The sequence below is a fragment of the Phoenix dactylifera genome, chromosome 2 (assembly GCF_009389715.1).
Source record: "Phoenix dactylifera cultivar Barhee BC4 chromosome 2, palm_55x_up_171113_PBpolish2nd_filt_p, whole genome shotgun sequence".
Taxonomy (NCBI): domain Eukaryota; kingdom Viridiplantae; phylum Streptophyta; class Magnoliopsida; order Arecales; family Arecaceae; genus Phoenix; species Phoenix dactylifera.
Genome location: NC_052393.1, coordinates 3,180,936 through 3,207,200, shown reverse-complemented (window position 1 = coordinate 3,207,200; position 26,265 = coordinate 3,180,936). Strand labels below are relative to the sequence as shown.

Below are 26,265 nucleotides of genomic sequence, written 5' to 3'. Positions count from 1 at the left end.
GAAGTTAACCTTGAGAAAACTTAGAGGTAGAAGCTTCCGGGAAAAAACATTGAATGGGATGCTGCCGAAGCAAAATGGAAACCCCAAATATCCCGAGTTGTCAAGTACAAAACGGGATGCTTATTAGTTTATTGAACCGCATTAAGTAAAAAAACTTTTAATTGGTATTATTAAATTAATGTAGAATTTAATGATATTTTTATTAATCTTGATATATGCTGATATTAATGAAAGGCAGTACTCTCTCTATATATAAAGCAAAAATAGGTATTTCTAACTCTTAGCTGTTGACGTAAGAGGAAAGTGCCGGCAACTTGGTCACTGCGCTAAAATTTGCCGACGTTTTTTAGTAGCGTTGGGAGCAATCCGGATTAGACGACGCTTATAAGTGTTATTGGAATCCTGCATAAAACTTTGGCCTCCAACGATGCTTATAAGCGTCATCCGAGGCCAAAGCTAGTTTAACTAATACGACGCTTTCTAAAAGCATCGTCGGAGGCCCTCAAACTAAGATGACGCTTTAGAAAACGTCGTCGGAGGCCCTTTCACCTATGCTAAGCTAAGACGACGCTTTAGAAAACGTTATCGACTTATCGGAGACCCTTCTACCCATGTTAAGCTAAGACCCGAAGTGCGACGACGCTCAGACACCCCTTCCAAATACTTCTCCCAATCCCTCCCCATCCCCCCACCCCCAATAAATGCGTAACCTTTCCTAATCCCTAACCCCTCTCCTCCAGTTAGGGCAAGAATCGAAGCATCCAAGCGAGCAGTGCCCGACAATGGCGGTCGTTGAGGGATCGAGATCCAGCTCGTATTCATCTTCATCCTCGCTAGCAGCGGATTCGTACATTTTTATGATATTTTAATAAATTTCTATTACATTTTTATGATCATAATCTTATTTAAAAGTGAAAATACATTCATTAATGTTCTTGCTATATTATATTTAAATATCTTCTAGGTGCAATATATTTCTATTTCTTATCATACATGCATTGGATAGTCTTCCTATTTTATAATAATACATTATTTTACTAATCGAGAGATGTATTTATATTATTAGGATTGTGCATCGATATACATATACATACATAGATATATATACTATTAGAATTGTGTATAGTAATAGTATATCAAAGTTATATTTTAGAAAATAATTAAATTTTTATATCTATTATATTTTATTTTATTTTTATTATCTATTTTATTAAATTTATTTTATTGTATTTCAAAAATAACTGAAAAATATATATTCCATACATTGCAAGAGTTATATGATTCGCTAGAAGATGATTTTAAATAATACAAGAGTAGTAGCTTTGGAAACTTCGATCTAGAACAAATTGGACAAAATAATTCATCCCAATCCGCACGCACCAGAAAGGATAGCTCTGTCCGTCACGGTCGCAGCCTGTCCGCACAAATTAAAAGTGCTAATAGCCTTCGAGAGCCCATCTGCGTGGAAAGCAGGATACCACACAATTACAGGTGGCAAACACCACGTGTCAACAAGTTATAGCCTCCATGTACCTATCCACTTGGCAACAGCTGTACGCTTCGTGCAAGATCGAAGAATATCCAAACTTCCTTCCTGAAAGATACCGGTCGGTCAGACACCACGCGCGGACGCAATTGCTTTTAGACTTGGAATTCCGTCTGCTTCTGGGAAGGCGAGACACGGTAGGACTCGGTCTCTGCGTGCTTCTCTCTCTTTCCAGAATCCTCTTCTCCGCCCATAAAAGCCACCCCTCCACGGTCCAAACTCCAAAGTTCACACCCAAGTCTTCTCCTTCTCTCTCTCTCTAGTTTTCAATTCTCTTTATTGAAGCCCCTCTCCTTCGCTATGGAGAAGCTTCTGGCTATGTCTATCCTGAGCTCAGGGCCGAATTTCTCCGGCGACGGGAAGTCCGACGGATGGTTCAACCACGGTTGGATGGGAGGGAAGAAGAACAAACAGGAGGAGAGCAAAGGCGGGAGCGACAAATCCCGCACGCCGCCGGTGCTGGCAAAGAAGCTGGGGCAGCAGCAGAAGAGCAAGTCGGCGGCTCGGTTCGCGGTGGAGTTGGACGGGCTTCACTGCTTTGAGACGATTGTTCCTCGATGATCATTCTTTTTCTTGATTCTTTCTTGTTTTCCTCGATGTCTTTGAGATTGTTTTAATTGATCGAATTACACAGTAATTAATGCTAGCAACCTGTGAATACCTTGCTTGTGATGACAAAAATATTTCTTTAGAATTCAATACTGCAATCCTTGTTTCTTTTCTCATAATTTTGTTCGATCATATATTTGGTTACGATTCATTCAAAGACTTAGATGGGTTCTAAAGAAATTACTCTACCCTGAATGACCCGCAATTCGAATTATATACAAATTAACGTGGCTAGCGTGTTATTTTTACCGGTCGGAGAACTTCTTTCTACGGTTTGTTTGGAAGTTCATACAACAGGGTTGCTTTGCTTGCCTTTTCTTGATACCTTTCCCCCGTGATGAAGGTGCCAATCTCCCTCATGAATTAGCGTTGTAGAATCTAAATACAGGGCTGAGAAGGAAAGTAATTTCTTGCGAGAAAGGGAATTGGATTCCATACCATCCAGTAGGACAAAAGTAAAGAAGAAAAAGCACTAAAGAATAATTAAAGAAAAAATACAAAATAATAAAAAAAAAAAAAGAAGAGAGGAGGCGCACAAATCCTTCCTCTCTATCAGTAGACATAGAAGGAAGCCGGCTCCATCGGGACTTCTCTTCCTGTTCAACAAAATCCTCGGTTTCGCGGTCGAGAAGCCGCTGAACATGTCAGCTCGCGAGGGCAGGGGAGGCTCTGTTTCGCGCCGGAGTGAATTTGATGGGTTCCGTTATTTCGAGACCATCGCCTCCCACTTAAAGTTTTCGTTCATTTCTTTATGCAATTATAGCTAGGTTCTGGAGATTATTTATTGAACTATTTTGCCTCTCCAGAAACTATAGCAATTTTGCTCCGAAAACGAAGAAAAGAAAGAAAAGAAAATAGAGCAGTAACAGGACTAGCTCTGTGAGTTCTTCGTCTGGCTATCCATCATCTCTACTGGTTTTTAAAGCGAAAAGCTACTATGAATAATTCTATTGCCTCGATGATGAAAAGAACTCTAGAATTGAAAAATATTTTCAACTTTCATATATAGCGTTTCTATTAGAATTGCTCCACGGATCTCTCCTTGTCGACCTTGCAAGGAGTCAAGGATTAAAGGACGTAGGAATTGAACTGACTATAGACATCGCCAGTAGCTTCTCCCTAACAAAGTGGTCTTGAGGGCTCGTTTGGTTCGTGAAAAGCATTTTCCTCCTATAAATATGATTTTTGGAAAGAAGATTTTTATTAAGGGAATACCTGAAAATGTACTTTTGGTATGTTTGGTTAAACATAGAAAAGTGACAGATTTTCAGAATGCTTATGTTTGGTTGACCGTTCACTTTCTTGAAAAAGTTATGTGTAATTCCTATTATATTCTTAATAAAAATTAGATTTTTAATATCTCTTTAATGCTGAAGGATCTTTTTGAAGAAAAAAATAAAAATGGAATGATTTCTGCCTTATGAAAAAGTAACTTTGTCATGTTTCTCATGGAAAAGACTTTTTCATAAAATGTGGGTACCATATTTCCATTGAAATATAATTTTTTCATCTCTCTCATTTGAAAACTCCAACCAAACAAGAGACATCTCATTACTTTTTTTTGACCATATTTTTCTCCCTTCTTTTTTCGCGAACCAAACGAGCCCTAAGTGGTGGTGGGATTCGGTTTCGAACAAAGGAGTAGTTTAAGCAGAGAAAATTGATGACTTGATTAGCGGGCGACATGGATGCTTTTGGAGAGAAAGATGGATGAAAACGTGTTTTGGGGTTCAGATTGAGGGCGTCTTTTCTTAATTCCTAGCGTTGGAACTTGGAACGAGACTAAGTTCTAATCGTTTCGTGGGGTCAAATCAACCCTTCGACCGTCGCGTTGATCGCATGCTGACTTCAAACTTCTCTCTGGCGGCCACGAATCGTGAGGGGGTCAAAATAGCTTCAGCCTAGAGCTGATCAAACGTTGGCCAGGTCCGATTTGGACCGGACTCGATGGTTGAAATTAATTCCCATGTTTATATCCAGGTCCAACCCAGCTCGGATGTCGGGCCTCTATCTTTTGTTCAGGCTTGGCCCAATCCAGAAAGATCAATACCACACTCGCCCAAGAGACAATATCGATATATTTACGACATATAGTACAAGATTTTTATTATTATAATATATAATTAGTTAATATAATTATTATATAAAATATATATATATATATATAATTATTTCGGGCCGGGTCGGGTCCATATTAAATATATATAATATAGAATTGTAGGTTAAAGAAGTCACCAATAGTTTGGCTTGAGAAGTTTAGTGGTGCAGTGAGAAGGGTTGAATATAATCAGCTGATCACACCATATTTCTGAGAAGGGATGGATCAAACATTACTATCCTCCTTGTCTATGTTGGGGATATTATTATTACTATAAATTATTCAAATGAGGCTTACAAATTAAAAGCACTTCTTAGAGAGTTTTGAGATTAAAGATCTAGCTCCTTAAAATATTTCTTTGGTATAGAAGTTGCTCGGTCGAAAATCGAAATATGATTGACCTACTTGAGCAAATATGAAATTTACCTTGTCAAACTGCTGAAACACCCATGGATCCGAACCATAAGTTGGATGATCATGGATGGAAGCCTTCACAAGGTGTTGGTATGTTTCAAGAGTGGTTGGGAAGTTGATCGATTTGTCTCTTACCGGTCCTGATTGCCTACACAATTAAGTTATCTCATGCCTTTACCTAATAGAGGCTTACTCTTTGCTAATCATGGGCATTTAAAAGTTGAAACATATAGTAATGCAGATTTGGTAGGATGTGTTATTGAAAGGAGGCCAACATCAGGCTAGTGTATATTTGTTGGGGATAATTTGGTGACATGCAGAAGTAAGAAACAATCAATGGTGGCTAGATCAAGTACAGAAGCTATAGAGCTACAATTCATGGGGGGTGTGAACTTCTTCAGTTGAAAATTTTGTTACAAGATTTGAGGTTTCTAAGCTAATGAACTTTTTTTTTTTCTCCTAAGACGGACGATTCATATAGAACTAGTACGGATATATCAAAAAAAAAATTAAAAGATAATACATCACAGAAAGCTCGGGCAACTTCCTCTTTCCAACCCATAGGGTCTCTCCTGAGTGGTCAGCCATAAAGGAGGCCACTCAATTCACAGCCCCATTTGCCTCTTTAAAAATATGCTTGGTTAGGAATGCCACCCCATCGCCTACTATAGCCTGAATGCCCTGGTTCAGGGGTTGGAACCCACCCGCAGCACCGAACCCTACCAGAATGCAACTGATCATCGTAGATGAATCACCCTCAAGACGTCTGCTCTGGCCTGCAACATAAGCCGAGCATGGCCCAACCTTGCTCTTGCCGCCTTCAGCTCAGCCTTCGAAACCAAGATATCAAAGATCTGGCATCCACCGGCTGCAACCACTTTGGAGTCTGGACCTCTAATAATGAAGCCAGCATCTCTATGCCTATCACCATCAAGTACACATCCGTCAAAAATGATCTTGAGAAAATTCAGAGGTGGGAGGTTATAGGTGAAGAACACATTGTGGTGGATCATATGAACTCTTTCACATTGTATTTCCTCGTCAAGGTCTTTGATTCATATGAGCTCTTTCACATTGTCATGGTCGATGTGGAAAAAGAGCATTCTTATGGTGTTAAAATGCCTATTTTGAGCATGTTGTCCTCGAAGACTTCATTCTCCATTTGGACCATTTCCATACCATTCTGCGAGTACATAACGTCTTCCATTGGCCAAACGAAATAAGTCAGCAACCGGCCATGCGACTTCTCGTGTCTGAACCACTTTGGCGACCCATGCCACCCTCTTCCCGTCAAATCGACCAAGATTGAGGTCAAATCTCGTGACGGACGAAGCGCCGCGCGCGCCACGTGTTTCGGGCGTCCGTCCGCGTCCTCGACCCAACGCCGGCGCCGTTTCCTTCCGTGAAGCCGCCCGCTGCTTTGCCTGCCGGTCGCTGGACCGCTCCCACCCGGGATCGCATTTCAAAAAGTTGCAACCCTTCTTCCAAAATTTCTGCTGGCTTTTCGGGTGCGAAGGCCGAGTCCCGTGGTCCTTACAGCATGAGAGGGGATGGGATGAGTTTCTGTGTTGCAGCATGTCAATGCTCTTGGATGAGTTCAAACTCGCCATTGTCATAGCCCTGCTTTAGTTGGTCAAGCCATGGTGACCCAGCATGTGGATCATTTCAATTCAAAACGTTTGACATGGAATCTGCGTGATTGAATGGGTAAGACATCTCCACGTGTATGTGACGTGTTGGAGGCAATTCAGCAAAGAATGGCTGAGGTGAATAGACATGAAGGGTGAATAGAAATTTGGCAGCCCGGATTGTGCTTAGGTCTAGCGGTTTGGTCTGCACCCGAAACTGGCACTACTACTTTGGAAGGTGGTCTAGAATAGACTCCTGACGGGATCTGTCTTGAAGAGACAGGGGAGGAGGGGTCTAAAATAGACTTCTAACGAGATCTGTTCTGAGCAGACATGGGGGAGGGGGGAGAGAGCATACCCCCACACTGTGCATGGTGTGGGGACGATGAGACCGTCGACCATGTGCTCTTCCGGTGTGGCTGGGCGACGAAAATCTGGCAGCTCTCCGGATTTCCATAGGGGGCTTGGGGCTTGGGGCCAGAGGGACCAGTTTGTGCAGACTATCCGGTGATGGTCTGGCAGCCCCTAGCTGCGTCATATGACTTTTGGAGAAACCTGCATTGCCCATCAGATCTGGTTAGCGAAAAATGCTTGGATCTTCGACGAATGCAGCCTGTCTTCGCAATTCGCGATGGAGCGGGATCGAGCACAAGCAGTGGAGCTTTTTCGGGATACCCCCGTAGGTGGGTCTTTGATAGCTCGAGATATCTGGGACTCTTCTTATGCTCAGGTAGCGCCACGGATGGTGTTCTTCATCTGGGAGCCTCCATCTCCGAGTTTCCTCAAAGTCAACTTCGATGGGTCAATACTAGATGGAGGGCACAGAGGGGGCGCGAGTTTCGTTATCAAAGACTCACGCTCGAGGGTGGTGGCGGCTGATGGCTGTCAGTTTTCGGACACTACTGTTCTCGGAGCTGAGCTGTGAGCGGCTTGGGCGGGCATTCGCCATGCTCGACGGGTGCTGCAGGTCGACTCTATTATCATGGAGGGTGACTCGGTCACGGTGATAGGTTGGATCCAGGGGGCCCGAGTGGACTGGGCAGGGACCACCCCCTGCTTCAAGATATTTGGTCGATGGGCAGTGACGAAGTGGCATTTTAGGCCAAGCACGTCTTTAGGAAGGCCAACAGTGCTGCAGACTGGATGACCGCTTATGCGGCCAATCACGCGGTGGCACTCTCTGGATCCGAAAAGAGGATTTGCCTAGGGCATTCCGTGATATCTATTTTCTGATTTTATTGGGTATGTTCGTACTCGTATAGTTTGACTCACCCGTCTTAGCAAGAAAAAAACAAGAAGAAAAAAAAATTGGCGCATTGAGAGATAGTGCACAATGAACTCGGTCTGTTTGGTGTTGATCACATGTAATATCTGTGTCAATGATTTAGATATGTGAGAATATATGGAACAAAAATCATAAAGGGCGGTCACCAAAAAGATATATATATAGGGCAGGCTTCCTATTTTGCCATGTTTTCTTTAGTGAGCATCTTAAAGAAGAAATCCAAAAGTCATGGATTTCTTATTTCTTCTACTAATGGAGTTGTTAGTTCCATAATTTTTTTTAAAAAAATTACAGCACGTACTATATAGTCGAGCAATACAATTAAGCAAATTAGTTATTTAGCAAGTCAATACATAGATAAATCAATTCACAAATTCTAAAATATGGTGTTTACCAGTACATAGTATGCGATTAGATGATACACACTTAGCATATTAGTCATTTAGCAACCCAATACACACTTTGAAGCAAATTAATGTACAGTTTTTAAAATATCATATTCATCAATACACGCTATATAACTGGTGATACACACTCGTTGACTTTCTGATATATACTGCAAGTTTATCTGATGCACATCTAGTAGTGATACAATATACACTTTTAGGTAAAACGATATACAGTTTTTAGAATATGCTTTTTATTAATATATACTATATGGCCATATGATAGTATGATACACATCAAGCAATTAATCATTTTATATTTATTTTTTTAAAAAATTACAAGATTGACGAATTTCGTTAGTAGGAGGAGTGGTGCGGGCACCAGAATCCAGAAAAGACTCCAATCAATTAACTCAAGGTCACTGTGGCTTTGATCGAGTCCTGTAAATAAATTCAATAAGTCAGAAAGCAAGTCTCAATAAGTCAGAAAGCAAGCCAAGTCAGGACATGTTGCATGTTTCTACCACCACCTTTGCACACCCTTGGAGCACCACCTCGGCATCCACATCAACATCAGCTGGCCACCTCACCACCACTCCAACCAATGGAAGCACGCCAACCAGGATGAAGTCAAGCATAAGGAGCCGACCACATCATCTCATCAAAGAAACCAATGCAACGTCATGCCACCTCATCAGAAGAACCAATCACCATGCCACCTCATACAAGTTGACACGTCACCCAAATTCAAAGTCCAAGAGGTCGGCCACAATTTAAATGCAAGAAAATTTCAAATGGGAGCCAACAACTTTTCAAATCCTCCCCCTTAAAGCCGGCCAACTTTCTTTCCTTTTCTCTAGCAACCAAGCCTTCAAATGTGGAGCGCCATTCATTATGTGTTTAAATTTCAAATCATGAGGAAAGTCTATAAATACCTCCTCATGATATCTTGTAATTTCAATTGATGAATGAATAAAAAGTGCTTCTTTCTTCCTTAGCAATCTTGCTTTGTCACCTTGAGAGAAGGTTGGGCGTGAGGCCCTTGTTCCAAGTTGGGCGTGAGGCCCTAAAGCCACTACCACATCCACCGCTGCCCTACCTCCTCTCGCCTCCTTTTTCTTTTGTGATTTCCATTCCCCTCTCACGCCAAAGTTCTAATCCCTATTTCTTTGCAGGTCCTTAAAGTACTCCATGTCATTGGGTCAATTATTCTTCCAAACCAATAGCAAAAGGGCCCTGTTGCAACGGAAGATGAAGCTTGGTCATCCAATCATCAACCTTCGAGAGTGAGATCAAGGATCCTCCTCCAAAAAAATTTCAGAAGTTCAATGTTTGGTAAACCTCAACTCTAGGTCTGATTTATTGAAGGAAGTGTCCTAATCAAGTGGTTTCTCAACCACAACGGTCCATTCTTCTAAGTCCTAAATGAATTAGTACATGCGGGTAACTAGTCTTGAAATTACTATGCTCATGTTAATGTTTTCTTATCCCATATGTGACTGAATTTTCTGCTGCTATTAGGCTAGTTAATCAACATAACTTACTGATAATCCTTATGTTTAAATCCCTCGCATTCATCCCGCATCATTTTTGGTATCAGAGCAAGGTTAATTAGGACACGCACATTGATTATGCTGAAATTCTGCACTTGCTGAAATTTCTGCACTTTCCTGAAATCCATTGATGCCAAAATCCTAGTTTGCATGCCTTATTAAGTTTATGAATTAAATCTGAATATTTCAAATTTTAATTCCGAATTTTAGTTATTAAAGTTGAGATCTGATCTCCACAAATTTAGGATTTGAAGTTAACAATTTCAAAGTTAAATTTGAAATTCTAGGTTTGGGCTCCAAATCTGAAATTTCCAAATCTAAAATTTCCAAATCTGAAATTTCCAATATGACTTTTGCATTCGAATTTCAAAACTTGAAATTTTGAAATATTAGATCTGAAATCCAAATTTGAAATTCAAAATTCGAAATTAAAAATGGGAACTTAAATTGAAACAAAAAAAAAATTTGAGATTCAAAATTTAAATTTGAAATTTAAACTTGAAATTTGAAATTTGAAATTCAAAAGCTGAAAACTAAAATTCAAATCTGAAATTCAAAATTCAAAAGTTTAAATTCGAAATTTGAAATTTGAAATTTTAAATCTCAACTTGTGTGGACATTTAAAATAGTTGCATCCATCATAAATCATATTAAGGGCACTCTAATTGCAACATAAGGGAAGGATTTCATCACCTTTCCTTAGCCCAAAACAACCACCCTCATAAATCTAGAACCTAAGCCTAATTTAAAACTCAACTAGCCAACTTAACTTAGAAACCACAACGAGTCTTTAGGCTAATTGAATTTGGCTAATTCCTTGCTGTCTAGAAAAGTTCCGATCAGGGTCGTGGCTACCATCTTATCTGCCCAGCCCCGTTAAGCGGTTGGTGTCAGCTAAGTATGGTTAATGGCGGTTACACGAACTCTTGGTCCAACTGGCCTGGGCAAGTGGTGAACCAATTTTGATTAGATAAGTCTTTGATTTAGATTTAGCAAACCCTAGCATAGGCTAGTCATTTTGTTTTGTCTTGAGCCTTGTATGACAACTAGATCAGGATCACCCTACAACCCATCACATACACAACCCATTGAAGCCATGGACCCCAATCTTGAGACCATCCTAAGGACTATGACTGAGCAGTTCAAACAATTGAACAATAGGTTTGATCAAGTTGAGGAGAGGCTAGGAACCCTAGAGGAAAATCAACAGACCCGCGTGGAACCTGAATTGACACCCCAACCCCATCGCCACCTTTTCACTCCTGAACATAATCAGCGACGACCACAACAGGATCATGTAGACCAGGATGAACGAGCCCTTAGGAGTATCAGACTTGATGCACCCTCCTTCGAAGGAAGTCTAGACCCTAAGGTATACATTGATTGGGAAAATGACATGGATCAATATTTTGAGTGGTATGAAATGTCGGAAGAAAGAAAATTCAAATTTGCCAAGCTTAGGTTGACACGACATGCAAGGTTATACTGGGGAAATATTGAGAGGATCACTAGGCAAAGAGAAGAACTACCTATCAATACATGGAGACAGATGAAAATTAAGCTAAGAGAGAAATACGTCCCATTATCCTACGAACAGAGGTTACTAGATCAATGGCAAAGATTAAATCAAGGAGGGAAAACTGTATCTGAATACATTGCCAAATTTGATGAGTTCGCTATGAGGTGCAACATAGTCGAGTCAGAAGCCGTAACCCTATCTAGGTTTAGAGCTGGTCTTAAGGAGGACATTCAAAGGGAATTGTTCTTAAGGGAAATTCATGATTTAGACCAAGCCTACCAGATTGCCAGAGACTGCGAACGATTCCAGAGGGGACCCATTTTTCGACGACCTGAACCCAATAGGATTAGCAACCCTGGAAGCAGGCCAAACCCAAGTTCAAACCCATCACACAGACCCAATCCTATCACTCCACAGGCTCGTAGGGACGACAAAGGAAAAGCCCCTGAAGGTAGAAAGGAAAACAATGTCCCTTGTTTTAGGTGTCATAAAATAGGACATTATGCAAGCCAATGCCCCACTAGAGCGTTACACATAGGAGAAGTAGAAGAAGAAGATCCTGAGACCCTAGAGAATTATGGAGAAGAAGTCTACGAAGCAGAGACCAATTTGGTAGATGAATATGAAGAAGAGGAAGAAATCATTGAGACGTCTGAATTTCTAGAAGTTGTGAGATGTATATTGACCCAGGCTAAAGAACAAGAAGATTGGCGTAGGACCAACATCCTACAAACCTTTATCAAAATAGGAGAAAAAGCCTGCAAAATCATCTTAGATAGTGGAAGCTGTGTCAATGCCATATCAACCAACACCATCAAGAGTTTAGGGTTGCCTACCGTACCCCATCCCAATCCCTATAAGGTATCTTGGATAAATTCGACCTCAATACCCATTAAACTTAGATGCCAAGTCCAGATACAATTCCAATCCTATCAGGAGAAGGTATGGTGTGATGTCCTTCCTATGGGAGTAAGTAGCATTATCCTAGGCAGACCATGGCTATACGATCATGATGCTACCCTGTTTGGACGATCAAATTCATGTTCCTTCAATCATAATGGAAAGAAAATTGTAGTTCACCCTACCCCACCTAAGGACAACATTAAGAGGGGAGCTAGTAGTAGTCTGAAGGAAAAGAAACCTGGATTGAACCTAATCAATGCTAAGGAATTAGAGCAAGAGATCAATGAAGGTTCACCCATTTGGATGTTGGCTGTTAAGGAGACCCTGGACCAAACCCCAGTAGCACACCCTCAAGAAGTGGTTGAAATCTTAGAGGAGTTCAAAGATGTATTTCCTAAAGATCTTCCTGACAACCTACCACCTTTAAGGGACATTCAGCATGCCATAGACCTAGTTCCAGGAGCCACCTTGCCCAATCTATCCCATTATAGGATGAATCCTTCAGAGCACCAAGAATTGCAAAAGCAAGTTGGCGAGTTACTTAGGAAAGGGTTCATTAGGGAGAGTTTAAGTCCTTGTGCAGTACCTGCCCTTCTGACCCCTAAGAAAGATGGCACTTGGAGAATGTGTGTAGATAGTCGTGCCATCAATAAGATTACCGTCAAATACCGTTTTCCTATTCCCCGTCTAGACGACATGTTAGATATGATGGCCGGAGCCACGGTATTCTCCAAAATCGATCTTAAGAGTGGCTATCATCAAGTAAGAATTAGGCCGGGGGATGAATGGAAAACCGCCTTTAAGACTAAGGACGGCTTATTTGAATGGGTAGTGATGCCTTTCAGTTTATCCAACGTACCTAGTACCTTTATGAGGATCATGACCCAAGTTTTAAGGACATTCATTGGAAAGTTTGTAGTGGTCTATTTCGATGACATTCTTATATATAGCAAAACAAAAGATGACCACTTAAATCACCTTAGACAAGTTTGTCAATCACTTAGACAAGATAGCCTCTATGCTAATCGAAAGAAATGTGAATTCATGACACATAGGACTATCTTTTTAGGATTTGTCGTGACCACTGAAGGAGTATCTGCCGATCCCGAAAAAGTCAAATCCATAATCGAGTGGCCAGTACCCAAAAACATTCATGACGTTCGTAGCTTTCATGGTCTAGCCACATTCTACAGGAGATTCATTAGAGGATTCAGCACAATTGTCGCCCCCATTACTGATTGCCTTAAGAGAAGAAATTTTGAGTGGACCAAGGCAGCTGAAAAGGCCTTTAGAGAGATTAAGGACAAGATGACACAAGCACCTATATTGAGATTACCCGACTTTTCCAAAGTTTTCGAGGTTGCCTGTGATGCATCAGGAGTCGGGATTGGAGGCGTTCTAAGTCAGGAAAACCACCCAGTAGCATTCTTTAGTGAGAAATTAAACGATGCCAAGCTAAGGTATTCTACCTACGATAGAGAGTTGTATGCAGTGGTCCAAGCCCTAAGGTACTGGAGACACTACCTTCTGCCACTAGAGTTTGTCCTATACTCCGATCATGAAGCCCTACGTTTCCTCAACTCTCAGAAAAGGTTGAACCCTAGACATGCGAAATGGGTAGAGTACATCCAGGCCTATACCTTCGTCCTGAAACATAAGGCTGGAAAAGAAAATCGTGTTGCCGACGCCCTTAGTAGACGATCTATGCTCCTCACTTCTGTTAGTACCGAAGTCATAGGTTTTGAAAGGCTCAAGGAGGAGTATGAACATTGCCCCGACTTTAAGGAAACCTACCAATCAATCCGTCAAGGACCCTCGAGCCAATTTTCCGATTTTACCATTCACGACGGATTCCTCTTCAAAGGAAATAAGTTGTGCATTCCCCGTACCTCCACCCGAGACTTTCTAGTTTGGGAAATCCACGCAGGAGGCCTAGCTGGTCATTTTGGTAGGAACAAAACCATCTTAGAAGTTGAAGACCAGTTCTTTTGGCCAGGTCTAAAGAAAAACGTTGCCCAAATAGTAGCCCGATGTCGAACCTGCACCACAGCAAAGCAACAACGACAAAACACCGGTCTATACACTCCCCTACCAGTCCCCGAATGCCCTTGGCAAGATATTAGCATGGACTTTGTGTTAGGATTACCCAAAACCCTGAGAAAACATGATTCAGTATATGTCGTGGTAGACCGATTCTCCAAAATGGCACATTTCATACCTTGTTCCCAGACTTATGATGCCTCAAAAATAGCTAAACTTTTTCTAAATGAAGTGGTTAGGCTACATGGTTTACCCAAGACCATCGTATCAGATAGAGACGTTAAGTTCACTAGCTATTTCTGGAAGACCCTTTGGCATATGCTAGGAACCAAACTCAAATTCTCCACTGCCTACCACCCTCAAACTGATGGTCAGACCGAAGTCGTTAATCGGAGTCTAGGGAACTTATTGAGATGCCTTGTCGGTGACAACCTAGGAAACTGGGATCTCCTATTATCACGCGCTGAATTCGCTTATAACAGCTCAGTCAATAGATCCACAGGAAAGAGTCCCTTTGAGATTGTCCATGGATATAAACCTAGGAAACCTGTAGATCTTATTCCATTACCCTCACATGCACGAGTCTCAGAGACAGCAGAATCATATGCACAACATGTCAGGGATTTACATAATGAAATCAGTAAGAAAATTGACATGAGTAACAAAGCTTATGCGCAAGCAGCTAATCGTCACAAACGGGCTAAGGAATTCATTGAAGGAGACTATGTAATGATTAGACTAAAACCTGAAAGGTTTCCCCCGGGAACTATGAAAAAATTGCATGCCCGCAGTGCAGGTCCATTTAGGATATTAAAGAAAATTGAACCTAACGCTTATGTGGTTGACTTACCCCTTGATTTTGGTATTAGCTCGACCTTCAACATCTCAGACCTTATAGAGTATAAGGGACCAACATTGATACCTAGTGAGCCTTTTGATCATGCTCCGATTGAGAGTGAACCCACACCTGAGTGCCCTCCAGCCACATTTCCAGAATCGAGAGATAGGGTTGAACATGTTTTGGATGATCAAGCTATCACCACCCGGAACAAAGGGTACCAACGCTATTTGGTTCACTAGGAGGGTCGACCAAAATCTGATGATTCATGGATTACTCGAGAGGACCTACAGAGACTTAACCCAGATCTCCTAGAAAAGTACCACAGCCAAACCAACCCCTGTTCGACAGAGTCGAATTCTTCCCACCCCGGGAGAATTGGTGCGGGCACCAGAATCCAGAAAAGACTCCAATCAATTAACTCAAGGTCACTGTGGCTTTGATCGAGTCCTGTAAATAAATTCAATAAGTCAGAAAGCAAGCCTCAATAAGTCAGAAAGCAAGCCAAGTCAGGACATGTTGCATGTTTCTACCACCACCTTTGCACACTCTTGGAGCACCACCTCGGCATCCACATCAACATCAGCTGGCCACCTCACCACCACTCCAACCAATGGAAGCACGCCAACCAGGATGAAGTCAAGCATAAGGAGCCGACCACATCATCTCATCAAAGAAACCAATGCAACGTCATGCCACCTCATCAGAAGAACCAATCACCATGCCACCTCATACAAGTTGACACGTCACCCAAATTCAAAGTCCAAGAGGTCGGCCACAATTTAAATGCAAGAAAATTTCAAATGGGAGCCAACAACTTTTCAAATCCTCCCCCTTAAAGCCGGCCAACTTTCTTTCCTTTTCTCTAGCAACCAAGCCTTCAAATGTGGAGCGCCATTCATTATGTGTTTAAATTTTAAATCATGAGGAAAGTCTATAAATACCTCCTCATGATATCTTGTAATTTCAATTGATGAATGAATAAAAAGTGCTTCTTTCTTCCTTAGCAATCTTGCTTTGTCACCTTGAGAGAAGGTTGGGCGTGAGGCCCTTGTTCCAAGTTGGGCGTGAGGCCCTAAAGCCACTACCACATCCACCGCTGCCCTACCTCCTCTCGCCTCCTTTTTCTTTTGTGATTTCCATTCCCCTCTCACGCCAAAGTTCTAATCCCTATTTCTTTGCAGGTCCTTAAAGTACTCCATGTCATTGGGTCAATTATCCTTCCAAATCAATAGCAAAAGGGCCCTGTTGCAACGGAAGATGAAGCTTGGTCATCCAATCATCAACCTTCGAGAGTGAGATCAAGGATCCTCCTCCAAAAAAATTTCAGAAGTTCAATGTTTGGTAAACCTCAACTCTAGGTCTGATTTATTGAAGGAAGTGTCCTAATCAAGTGGTTTCTCAACCACAACGGTCCATTCTTCTAAGTCCTAAATGAATTAGTACATGCGGGTAACTAGTCTTGAAATTACTATGCTCATGTTAATGTTTTCTTATCCCATATGTGACTGAATTTTCTGCTGCTATTAGGCTAGTTAATCAACATAACTTACTGATAATCCTTATGTTTAAATCCCTCGCATTCATCCCGCATCAAGGAGCTTTATTCTTATTTGACTTATGAGTTTTTCCTTTAAAATATGCGCTAGAGAAAATATGACAAAACATAAGTTCCGCGGCATATGATTTTTGTTCGGATGTATGAGACTAAAGCGTGAGCGATCTGCGTGCACTGACCTTTTTTAGAAGAATACAAGGTTTTTGGGAAAGCTAAAAAGCTCTACTCGGAGTATTTGGTGTTTCTCCGGGTTCTCCAGTGAGCAAGGGATATGCTTCATGAGCAATATTTATGTATGTAATTTTTTGGATAGGATAATTCCACGCTAAATTTTAAGCTATTTTGTACTATGTTTGCAAGGTTTTGCCTGTTATCCATTCAAAGGTGAATCATTCACATTCTCAATAGAGCACACGATGCAAAAGCAATAACAAATGATTCCATCCGAAGGTTTGCACTTTTGATCATATTTTTAAGTATGTGGATTATCTATGAACTAAAAATTATTTCTTTCCTTAAAAATATTTGAAAAATCATGAGAAATTTTAGCATACTAAGTTTTGCTATAAAATGTCTCATTGTGGTTCTCGAACATTTAGCATATAATATTAATGGCTTAATTAATATTTTCAAGGAATATATTATATTTAAACACAATCTGAATCCGAATCAAGTTTAACCAATATACATTTATAATTATATCATCTAATAGCTCCCACCTAATTCTCACCTTCTCATAGCAGTGTTTTTTTATTCGAGATTGCATCCTTCCCACCAACCGCTGCTCATCATTGTATCTCTCTGGAGCAAGTAACCCAGAATGATGCATGTTGAACTTAATGACTTTCTCGAAAGAGGAGCAAGACTGAGCAAAGTTTCAATTGGTGCATTGGAGTCCAGTTGGTTAAGATAGTGGGCTCATAAGAAGAAAAAAAAATTGCTCCAAGTGGTGCTAAGAAATGGTACGACTCAAACAATAAATGGAGTTAAATACTTGAATTCAACCATTCCCTCATGCAAGTGGAAAAGACGCAGCGTTTGAGAAAGAAACATAGCTCGCTCCTTTGCCAAACATTTAGGAACACTTCCTTAGGCGTCCATATTATGGATCTCATTCTCCTTTATTTTCAAGAAATTTTATTTATTTCCTGTCAACTGCTCTACTCTACAGCATCAGGCTTCCTTTGTTAATGAAATATCTAATGATTTTCTGCGAAGATAACTTGCGTCCAAATCTCCCACAGAGAAGCAAGGAATATCAGTCAATACCGACAATAGATATGCTTTCCAAGATGACATGGGAACCTCCAACAGAAAAAGAACCAACAACAAAAAAAATCTAAAACTGCTAATCAATTGAATTTAATTAATCCTATTAAAACCATGCTCTCCAATGCATCAACTCTATGGCAACATACATGCCTAATTCTGTGAGAATTCGTGCGAGCATGTATTAGTCCAATATCAGTTATTCATTGAGAAAAATTTGGGTACTTATGTAGAACTAAAAAATTTAAAAAATACTTCCCGCTAATTTTTTTTTTTGATGAAGTCCTATATTATGATAAATAGTTTAAAAGACTAAAGAACACTGCAGTCTAGTTTATAGAAATTGGCTATGGATTTATCGGGATTTTTGTAATTTGATTTAAATATATTGGAATTTTCAGTCTGACGAGAAGAATCACGTCCGGATGTCATGGTTGCAACAAAAGTCCGTCGGTTACTCAACTTCCGTCGGGGGTCCAACTTGGACTTCGTCGCTCTCTCCGTCCAAATACTTTTCCACCGTCAATCAAAGCGTGTAGCTGGTGCACCCCAAAGGCCCAAACCCGCTCGCGTCAAACCAATCCCCGCCGTCCATTTTGATATGCACGTTACTTACCGCATCGATGTGCGAAAAGGTCCGGGGCGCCCGCTGCACCCGTGTCAGCGAACGGGATAAACAATAACGCGGTACAAATAAACGTGAGAGCCCCTCGATCCCTCTCGTATAAAAGACTCCCTTCCATTCCTCCTCCAAGCCAAGAACCAAACGCACATACCCTTCTTTTACCTTATTCTATATCTCGTCTCTTCTCTTCTTTAGGGTTTGTCTTCTTTTCTCTTATCCTCTCTATTCCTCCGCCAAATTTAGCGAGTTAGAGAGGGGAAGAAGGGGAGAAAGGGTGTCCCTACGGTAATCTAATTAGACGCCTCCACGCCTCTCTCTTGAAATCCTTATCCGAACTCCCCAAATACCGCCAGGCTCGTTTGTCTTCTATCCTCTTCTCGCTTTCTCTATTCCTCCGCCTCTTTCCTCCACAACCGTTTCTTTTCCCTTATAATTTTATCTTTTTGGATGGTGATATTTTTCTCTCCGGATAAAGAGCGGGCCGATTGAGCTGTGGAAAGCCTCGAATCGCTCCGAAGCTCTTCTGCCGTGCGATTCCGACCCTACCGAGGATCGATCTCGGTGGGTTCTTGCAGCTGTTTGTTTTCTTGGGTTATCGATTCCTGATAGATAGATAGATGGCATTGATTCTGGACGCGCTGATTGAGATCTTGAGGAAGCCCACCGTCGGCGACGTGGTCACCGAGCTCGCCTTGTTCGCCGCCCCTCTCTGGATCGCGGTTCTTGTAGGGCTTTTTGTGGGGTGGGCGTGGAGGCCGAGATGGGCGGCGGGTCTCCTAGGCGGGGAGAAGGCCATTCTGGGTGGTCGCCCTGTGACGTCGAGAGTCGATTCTTTGAAGGCTCAGCTGCCAGGCAGCGTCACTTGCTCGGTTTCCGGCAAGAGTTCTGGAAGCGAGGCCAAGATGGTCGCCGTGTGGTAAGTCGTTTTGTCTAGGGTTTCGATCTAATTTCGTACCCATGGGTTTGCCTAGGGTGTTTGATGTTTGTGGATTATCCAGTCCTCCAGATGCGGAAAGTGAGAACTTGGCGGTGACGGAGGAGGATTTGGAGCACCTGTACAAGCTTGTCGAGGTGACCGACGGGGGGCCCGTGTGGCACAAGATGATGGACCGGACCTTGCCGAACATGAGCTATCAGGCATGGCGGAGAGATCCTGAGGTATGCAGCTTCAATTGGGAGTGTGTTAATTGTCTGTTTCTGCTTTAAGTTTGTGGAATCTCGCGCCGGCGCAATTAAGTTGTTTAGATTTTTCTGTGGTAGGAGTTCCCATAGGGGTTATGAATTGGATTCGGGATGTGCTACTTTTTGGTCTAGTATGTTGTCTCGAGTATTTGTAAGCATTTGTTCAGTTGGCTCAGCTTAGCGTTTGTTCATGCTAGACGGGTCCTCCGCAATATCGCAGTAGAACTGTCTTCGAGGATGCAATACCAGAGATTGTGAGGGACTTCTTCTGGGATGATGAGTTCCGGATCAAGAATGGGTGGGACGACATGCTCCTCTACCACGACACACTAAAGGAATGCCCAACCACGGGGACGATGGTAGTTCACTGGATTCGAAAGGTGTGAGAGCTCTTTCTTGGGATTTCTTTAAATGTTATGAATCTGGCTGTTTTTGTGTTTGCTAATGTTTTTTGTTCTCTCTCTCCTGCTTGGCAGTTTCCATTGTTCTGCAGCAACAGAGAGTACATCATCGGTCGTCGGATATGGGAATCGGGAAGAACATATTACTGTGTGACTAAGGTAAGGAGGAAAATGGACAGTAAAAGTATATCTGCTTTAGTTGTTTTCTATAAATTCATCACATTCGGATGCCTTCGTCTTTTCTTCAAATTTCATCTCTGGAAAGATGAGATGAACTCTATGGCTCATGAGTAGAGGAACATATAGGATCATGTTGCTTTTTTGTCCTCCTTTGACAATTGCTTATGTTTAGAATTTCCGTTAAAAAAAAATCTTCTATTTCTTACAAGTTTCTACAGTGTGTGGTACTTTTTCTTTCTTTTAACTTGATTATTACAATGTGCAGCTATTTTTTTTTACACTGCTCTGTGTTCATAATTCTAATTTATAGGTTCATCTCTGTTTCTTCCAGCGAGATGAAGATTATAGGTAGCCATTGATTGACAGTTGGTTGTATTTTACCAGCAATACATATTTTGATTATTAAGATTGTGTTGGATTCTGACTTGTTGCCTAATATTTTTTGCCTGTAAGATGATTGCTGTTTGCTGGATTAAACCTCTCATGCTACTCTCTCATATGAACTTATTGTAATTTTGGAAAGATTTTGGAAGGTTGCACATCGTTATGGAAACTTATATTGTGTAACCAATAATACAGGTTCCAATTTCCATCAGGGTTCTAATTTTCATTTTAAGCACCTGATTAATGTCAAAGATTTGTTCGTACAAGTTTTGAGCTTTAAGAAGTCATACTTTCGCACATCAAACTGACCAGATGTATATAGGACAGTACTCTTGATTTTAAGGGCGAGGCAAAAAAAAATATCTGTGTTTCTTGCAGTAGAATATGTCCTATTATGAGATTTCCAATCTCCTGCCAAGGTGGTAGTTTGAGATGAAGAAAAATTGGTTATCTAATGAGAATGATGTAAAGGTGCTTAAACATATAGTAAATTAGCAGCAGTTGGGTTAACTAGAGTATGCACTGTTTTTGTTGCTTAGAATGCTATGCAAAATGTGAATATCATCTAAACCCTGAAGAGAATCACTAAATTGCTTATTCTCTACTCGGCAATTCTAAAATTACTGCTATGTGATTTAATAGTTCCAAATGGTGTCTTGTTCGTAGATGGATAACATGCAAAATTTTCTTTAGGCACATCTGGGAGCTGTTGGGTTCCTAATTTAGTGCAACTGTTTAACATGTAGATAAAGCTGAGTTATTTTAAATGGAAATATTGTTTAACTTCTCCAAAGGTCCGGTTTAAGCAATAATTCCACATCATCATAACCGAAATGAGTTTTGTAGATAATAGGAGGAATTCTTTATCCATGAACCTGGGAAATTAGGTTAATATTAAAAAAAGGTAATACGAGAAAGTGTTGTGAAAATTTCCTGCATGTTCACGGTATGCCAGAGGAAGAGCACCTCTTTTTTTTTCCCTAAAAAATCTTATGTTGTCTACAGTTCAACTATTGAATTATTTGCTTACTTTCCTGAAACTTGTTCAATGGAGACTGGCTTTTCCTTTAGGGTGCTGAGTGCACTAAAACAGCTGTTTTTACTTCTAGCAAGTCCTAGTCAAGTTACTACAAACTGCAAAAATGTGAACTTCGGTGGTTTAATTTATTCGGTTGCCCAGGGGTTGGTGAATCAAATGTTGAACACTAAGAATTTCTGTCACTATTCTGTTCAGCTCCCCTGTGCTGGCTGTATCGTTAGCATAGACTATAGAGCGAATTAACATTGTTAGATAGTTTTCTTTTTAGCATGTGTTAGATCATTGTTCTTTTTAGCATGTGTTAGATCATTGTAGTTGTGATTAAAAAAATTATTCTATGCTCAAGTATACGTCCAACTGAGCCTTCTCAATCAGCTGTGTTACTGTCTCTTTTATCTCTTTTATCATCATGATCTTTTTCTCTTTTTTTTTTTTTTTTTGGTGTTAACAATTTCAAATCTTGCTTAATTAGACTTAAATCTGCAAGCCTTCTATACATCCTCTTTTCTCTATTACTATAGAATTCTCTCTTGATCCTCCATGGTCATGTCTAGAACCCCCCCCCCCCTCCTCCTCCTCCTCCTCCTCCTCCTCCTCCTCCTCCTCTCCTCTCATTATCTATTTATTTAACATGAAATAGAAGTTCCTTTCTTCTCCCCAAGTTAAGCTGCTTTAATTTAGCCTCATGTTTTTTAACTCTTAATCGAGAACATTATATATTCGATACATGTATTGCCTATTCTGCTGCTTAAAACTTTCTAATTTAGGTCAGACATGTTTCTCGGGCTCACTTCTTGTCTGATAATTAAAGATAAGAGAATCATTTTATTTATGTTCTAGTATTATCTGGCTGGTATACCTTTTGATGCTTGTGCAACCATATGCCTGTTTTCTTCTCTCTAATTTTTGGCCGTGTGGAGGTGGTGCCAAAAATTGCATATTCATTTGCACTGGAACTTGTTCCCATTGTCCCGCTTGAGATTATTACCATCATTTTGTTATAGTGCTTCATTGGTTCTTTCGTTTTAAATGAAAATAACAACATGATGCAACATATAAACATTAATCGCCCATGTCTGGCATTTGAATTTGCTTCTAGCGACACCAGATCTCATCTCACTTATATATTCACATATCCTACATACCTTTTTAACTTCTCTGTTGTTATTATCTTTAGCGATATCTGACATCTGGTCTCTGTGTTCCAGGGAGTTCCATGCCTCTCTGTACCTAGACGCGACAAACCCAGGCGTGTCGACTTGTACTACTCCAGCTGGTGCATTCGTGCAGGTTTGACGTCCATTCTTGTACCATTTTTCCCCTTTGTTCCATAAACATATGAACAGACATATGCCTCTCAAAATTCTCTAGAGCCTTTCGAACCACAACAGTATTCATTCTTTTGTTGCTTCTTAACAGTTGAGTCGAGGAGAGGGGATGGCCAGTTGACTGCCTGTGAGGTGCTACTGTTCCATCACGAGGATATGGGCATCCCATGGGAGCTAGCGAAACTGGGTGTCCGGCAGGGGATGTGGGGTTGTGTCAAAAGGATTGAACCTGGCTTCCGAGCCTACCAGATCGCCAGGAGGTCTCACGAGCCACCATCACGGTGCGCCTTCATGGCACAAATCAACACCAAGTTCAGTTCTGATGATCTAATAACATCGGAAGCTGGCACCTGTTCATCCTCAGAAGTGGTAGAAGCAGAGAAACATAAAAATTGGGCAGATAGCATACCCAAGTTTCTTGTAATTGGTGGTGCTGTGGCCCTAGCATGCAGTCTCGACCATGGCCTGTTGACCAAGGCAGTCATTTTTGGAGTGGCCCGGAGGTTTGCAAGACCAGGAAGGAGGTTGTGAGATGGACAGCAAAAGAAAGCATAAGGGATCCATTCAGATGGACAGCAAAAGAAAGCATAAGGGATCCATTCAGGCATCCCTGCCAGCCACGTTGCTGGGTGCTTTCGGCTTCATCCAATGGCATCGCCATGAGTAGTTTTGTTAAGTTCTTATAATTTGTTGCCAGAAAATGCGACGGGGTTCTTTTATTTCTCATGGAAAAAGGTATCTCGGTGAATACGCTTTTCTCTATAATCCAACCATTGATAGCTGTCCCATGAATAATGGCACGACGGATAATATACTTTTCATAAGGTAGGGAGCCCGAAACTGATTCATGAAGATGATAATGAATGTAGAAGTTGTGGACTTTAAGGTAGGGATCATCAAAACATCGGCTGATTCAATGTATAGTCTGTTTCTAGTGCTGACTGTCCAGGTGCAGAAGTGGGTTCGCACTTTTGCATATCTAAAATTATTGAAGTCCGCATATTAACTAGAATTGAGATTGATGATAGAAGGTTTGTTATTTAATAGTACAACATGCTTAATGGGTATGTATCTTCATGCCTAAATCCTCCTAAATAATTTGTAAATAAAGTGAATAAAGAAATAAAATTTGTTCTTTTTTCTTTATGGGTTGCTTGAGAACGGGTCATGTGGAGTAGATAATTCTTTTTTTTTTTTTTGTTGGGTTAGGGGAAAAGGATCCCTTCCAAAATTGTGATTGCATTTTTTATTGCATGCAACTTTCTCTATGTATAATATAAAACTGATATTCTAAGACGCATAATAATTTTGATTGCTTAATTCATTCAACCACTATACTACGAGCATTTCAAAATAAAATATGTGATTTGTTTTCTCTTTTGATCATTTATGGATCATTTCTATTCTATTCATTAATTTTATCATGTTATTAAACTAAGTGAATGATTTACCAGGTTATTGGTATAGATATCCAAGTGCCTGGTATAGATATCCAAATGCCAAATACGTTTTCCATGTGATCAATGCGTAGAAAAAGAGATTGTTTCGGGGATTACCAAAGAAACAATTTGTTTTTTTTCAATAAAGAATTCTTCTAACAATGTGGAGTATAATCTTTGTAAAAATGCGCGTAATATATTTTTATGTTTATGAGTCAAACTTTAGCACACAGAAATCGAAGTATATATTTTATTCAATACAAACTTTTTTTTTTTTTGAGGATCAATTGGGATAATGAGAAATGTTTCTCCATATCTGACCAAATCGATCAATAATCTCACAGTATAACAAATTGGTTTAGATCAACTTATTAATAGGATGCGTCCGTATGATATAAAATTTGGTTCTAGATGATGATCCAATTAGAGGAATAACTGAGACCTTAGTATTACTTTTTTTTTATTGGATTAATATCAATTTTTTTAATAACAATATCTATTAGAAATTAATTTTCTAGCATTTGATTTCTTATTGCCTAAGGATTTATTAGTACACTTGAAGGATAACTTAGAAAATAGAAAGAACAATTTGATATTTGATTTATATGAATCTTGTATAGTTGAGACCAAGAGTGAAAATAATATTGGCAGAAATTGATAAGGTAGCATTTCTATTTACTTCATTAGGAGATCAGTCCCCTTAGAAACCAAAATAGCTTTTCCTTGATATCGAAAATAATGCACGGAAGGATTCTTGAAGAATCATAGGATCTTTTGAAAATAATTACGATGCCTTGCTTAAAGATGTTTCCATTTTTTTATAGAAATATATTTGCTTAGAAAAAGCTCTATAAGATGTTAATCGTAAATAATAAGATTGTTTACGGAGAAAAACTAATACAAATTTGCATTCAAATACATAAGAATTATTTAGGAATGGTCTTTTATTTTCTGGAGCTTATTATCCTAGGTCGGAACAAGTTAATTCATAAGATCTCCTTTGTTACATCCCCTTGCCATCACACCAGAGGGACATGAGGGCTTTCAACAAAAAGAGGGAAGGGGGTTTTTCTTGCTTTTGGCATAGCAAGCCTCCTAATAGGAGGCCCACATGATAGGCTATTAGATCAATACTAGAGAACGCCTAGATAATTGCATCGATGCACATGGTTTTTAAGGGCTCTCAGCCAAATGGATAGTTCAATATGCTAGTCATGGGTTGTAGGCTGCAACTTGCTTACACAAAGCCGAATTTGCTCATGATCACCGGCAGTCATACAAAGTGAATTTGTTTCATGGCCTTGTACACATTGCCTATTGCACTATGGGAGTTGGTCGTGAAGTAATTACATTGACCGCAAGGAGGGAGATGCCGATGGTGGGGCTAGTGAGTAGAGTGAAGTAGTAACAAGATGGCCATACTGGATAGTGCAGCTAAATCACCTCTTTTTTCAGGGAGAGTATGTTAATGCTCATGCTTGTATGGTATTTTTGTTTGGCACTGCTTCAACTCAAAAAGAAGCGAGCTACATTTGGACTAAGATTGGACGTGGAAGTTTTCTTTCATTTTTGGATAGTAAAATTAAGTAAAACCAAACTAATAAATTTATTATCCTAGGTCGGAACAAGTGAGTTTATATGTTCGCTTTTTGACATCTCCATGCCGTCATGGAGGACATGGGGGTACAAAACAAAAAGGAAAGAGGAAGTGAGGTTTTTCCAATGGAAGTCCCACACGACAGGTTATTAGCTCAACAGTAGATTACCCCCCAATAATTGATTGTTGTGCTTGAGCTGTGAGATTTTCGGGATGAGATTATGGGTACTTGCATAACACTGACATCCGGGCATTGTTTAGATACTCCTCGAGGGTTGGTTTGTAGCCGCTGCAACGCCACTTTGCCTCCATTAGGAAGGCGTTGAATAGGTCCTCGCACTAAAACAATTATTGCAGGTGCCACATAATTAATTAGTCATACAACCTTAGTAAGCCTTCGATGGATATTGTTTGTTACTTCTAAGATAAAATTCTCAATGAGGA

At 40.5% G+C, this 26,265-nt stretch overlaps 1 protein-coding gene across 3 annotated transcripts; it reads left to right on the top strand.

Annotated features, from left to right (window-relative positions):
- The first annotated feature begins 18,429 nt into the window (after nucleotides 1–18,429).
- On the top strand, nucleotides 18,430–23,794 carry LOC103698325. 3 transcript variants are annotated; one of them, XM_026801543.2, is made up of 7 exons: nucleotides 18,430–19,187; nucleotides 19,270–19,429; nucleotides 19,651–19,833; nucleotides 19,930–20,013; nucleotides 22,666–22,747; nucleotides 22,877–23,353; nucleotides 23,390–23,794. In XM_026801543.2, the coding sequence occupies exons 1-6, from the start codon at nucleotides 18,889–18,891 to the stop codon at nucleotides 23,314–23,316; spliced, it is 1,248 nt and encodes a 415-aa protein (XP_026657344.2). In that variant the 5' UTR covers nucleotides 18,430–18,888; the 3' UTR covers nucleotides 23,317–23,353; nucleotides 23,390–23,794. The 3 variants fall into 3 exon arrangements, with proteins under 3 accessions (XP_026657344.2, XP_008778542.2, XP_008778543.2); XM_008780321.4 differs by having other exon boundaries at nucleotides 18,431–19,187; nucleotides 22,877–23,317; nucleotides 23,354–23,794; XM_008780320.4 differs by having other exon boundaries at nucleotides 22,877–23,794.
- The last annotated feature ends 2,471 nt before the right edge of the window (nucleotides 23,795–26,265 follow it).

Excerpts from the sequence above, each read along its gene's own strand:
- LOC103698325 (XM_026801543.2), top strand. The coding sequence starts at position 18,889 with ATGGCATTGATTCTGGACGCGCTGATTGAGATCTTGAGGAAGCCCACC. Across the intron at positions 19,430-19,650 it reads CATGGCGGAGAGATCCTGAG|ACGGGTCCTCCGCAATATCG; the intron begins GTATGCAGCTTC and ends TGTTCATGCTAG. Across the intron at positions 22,748-22,876 it reads CAGCTGGTGCATTCGTGCAG|TTGAGTCGAGGAGAGGGGAT; the intron begins GTTTGACGTCCA and ends GCTTCTTAACAG.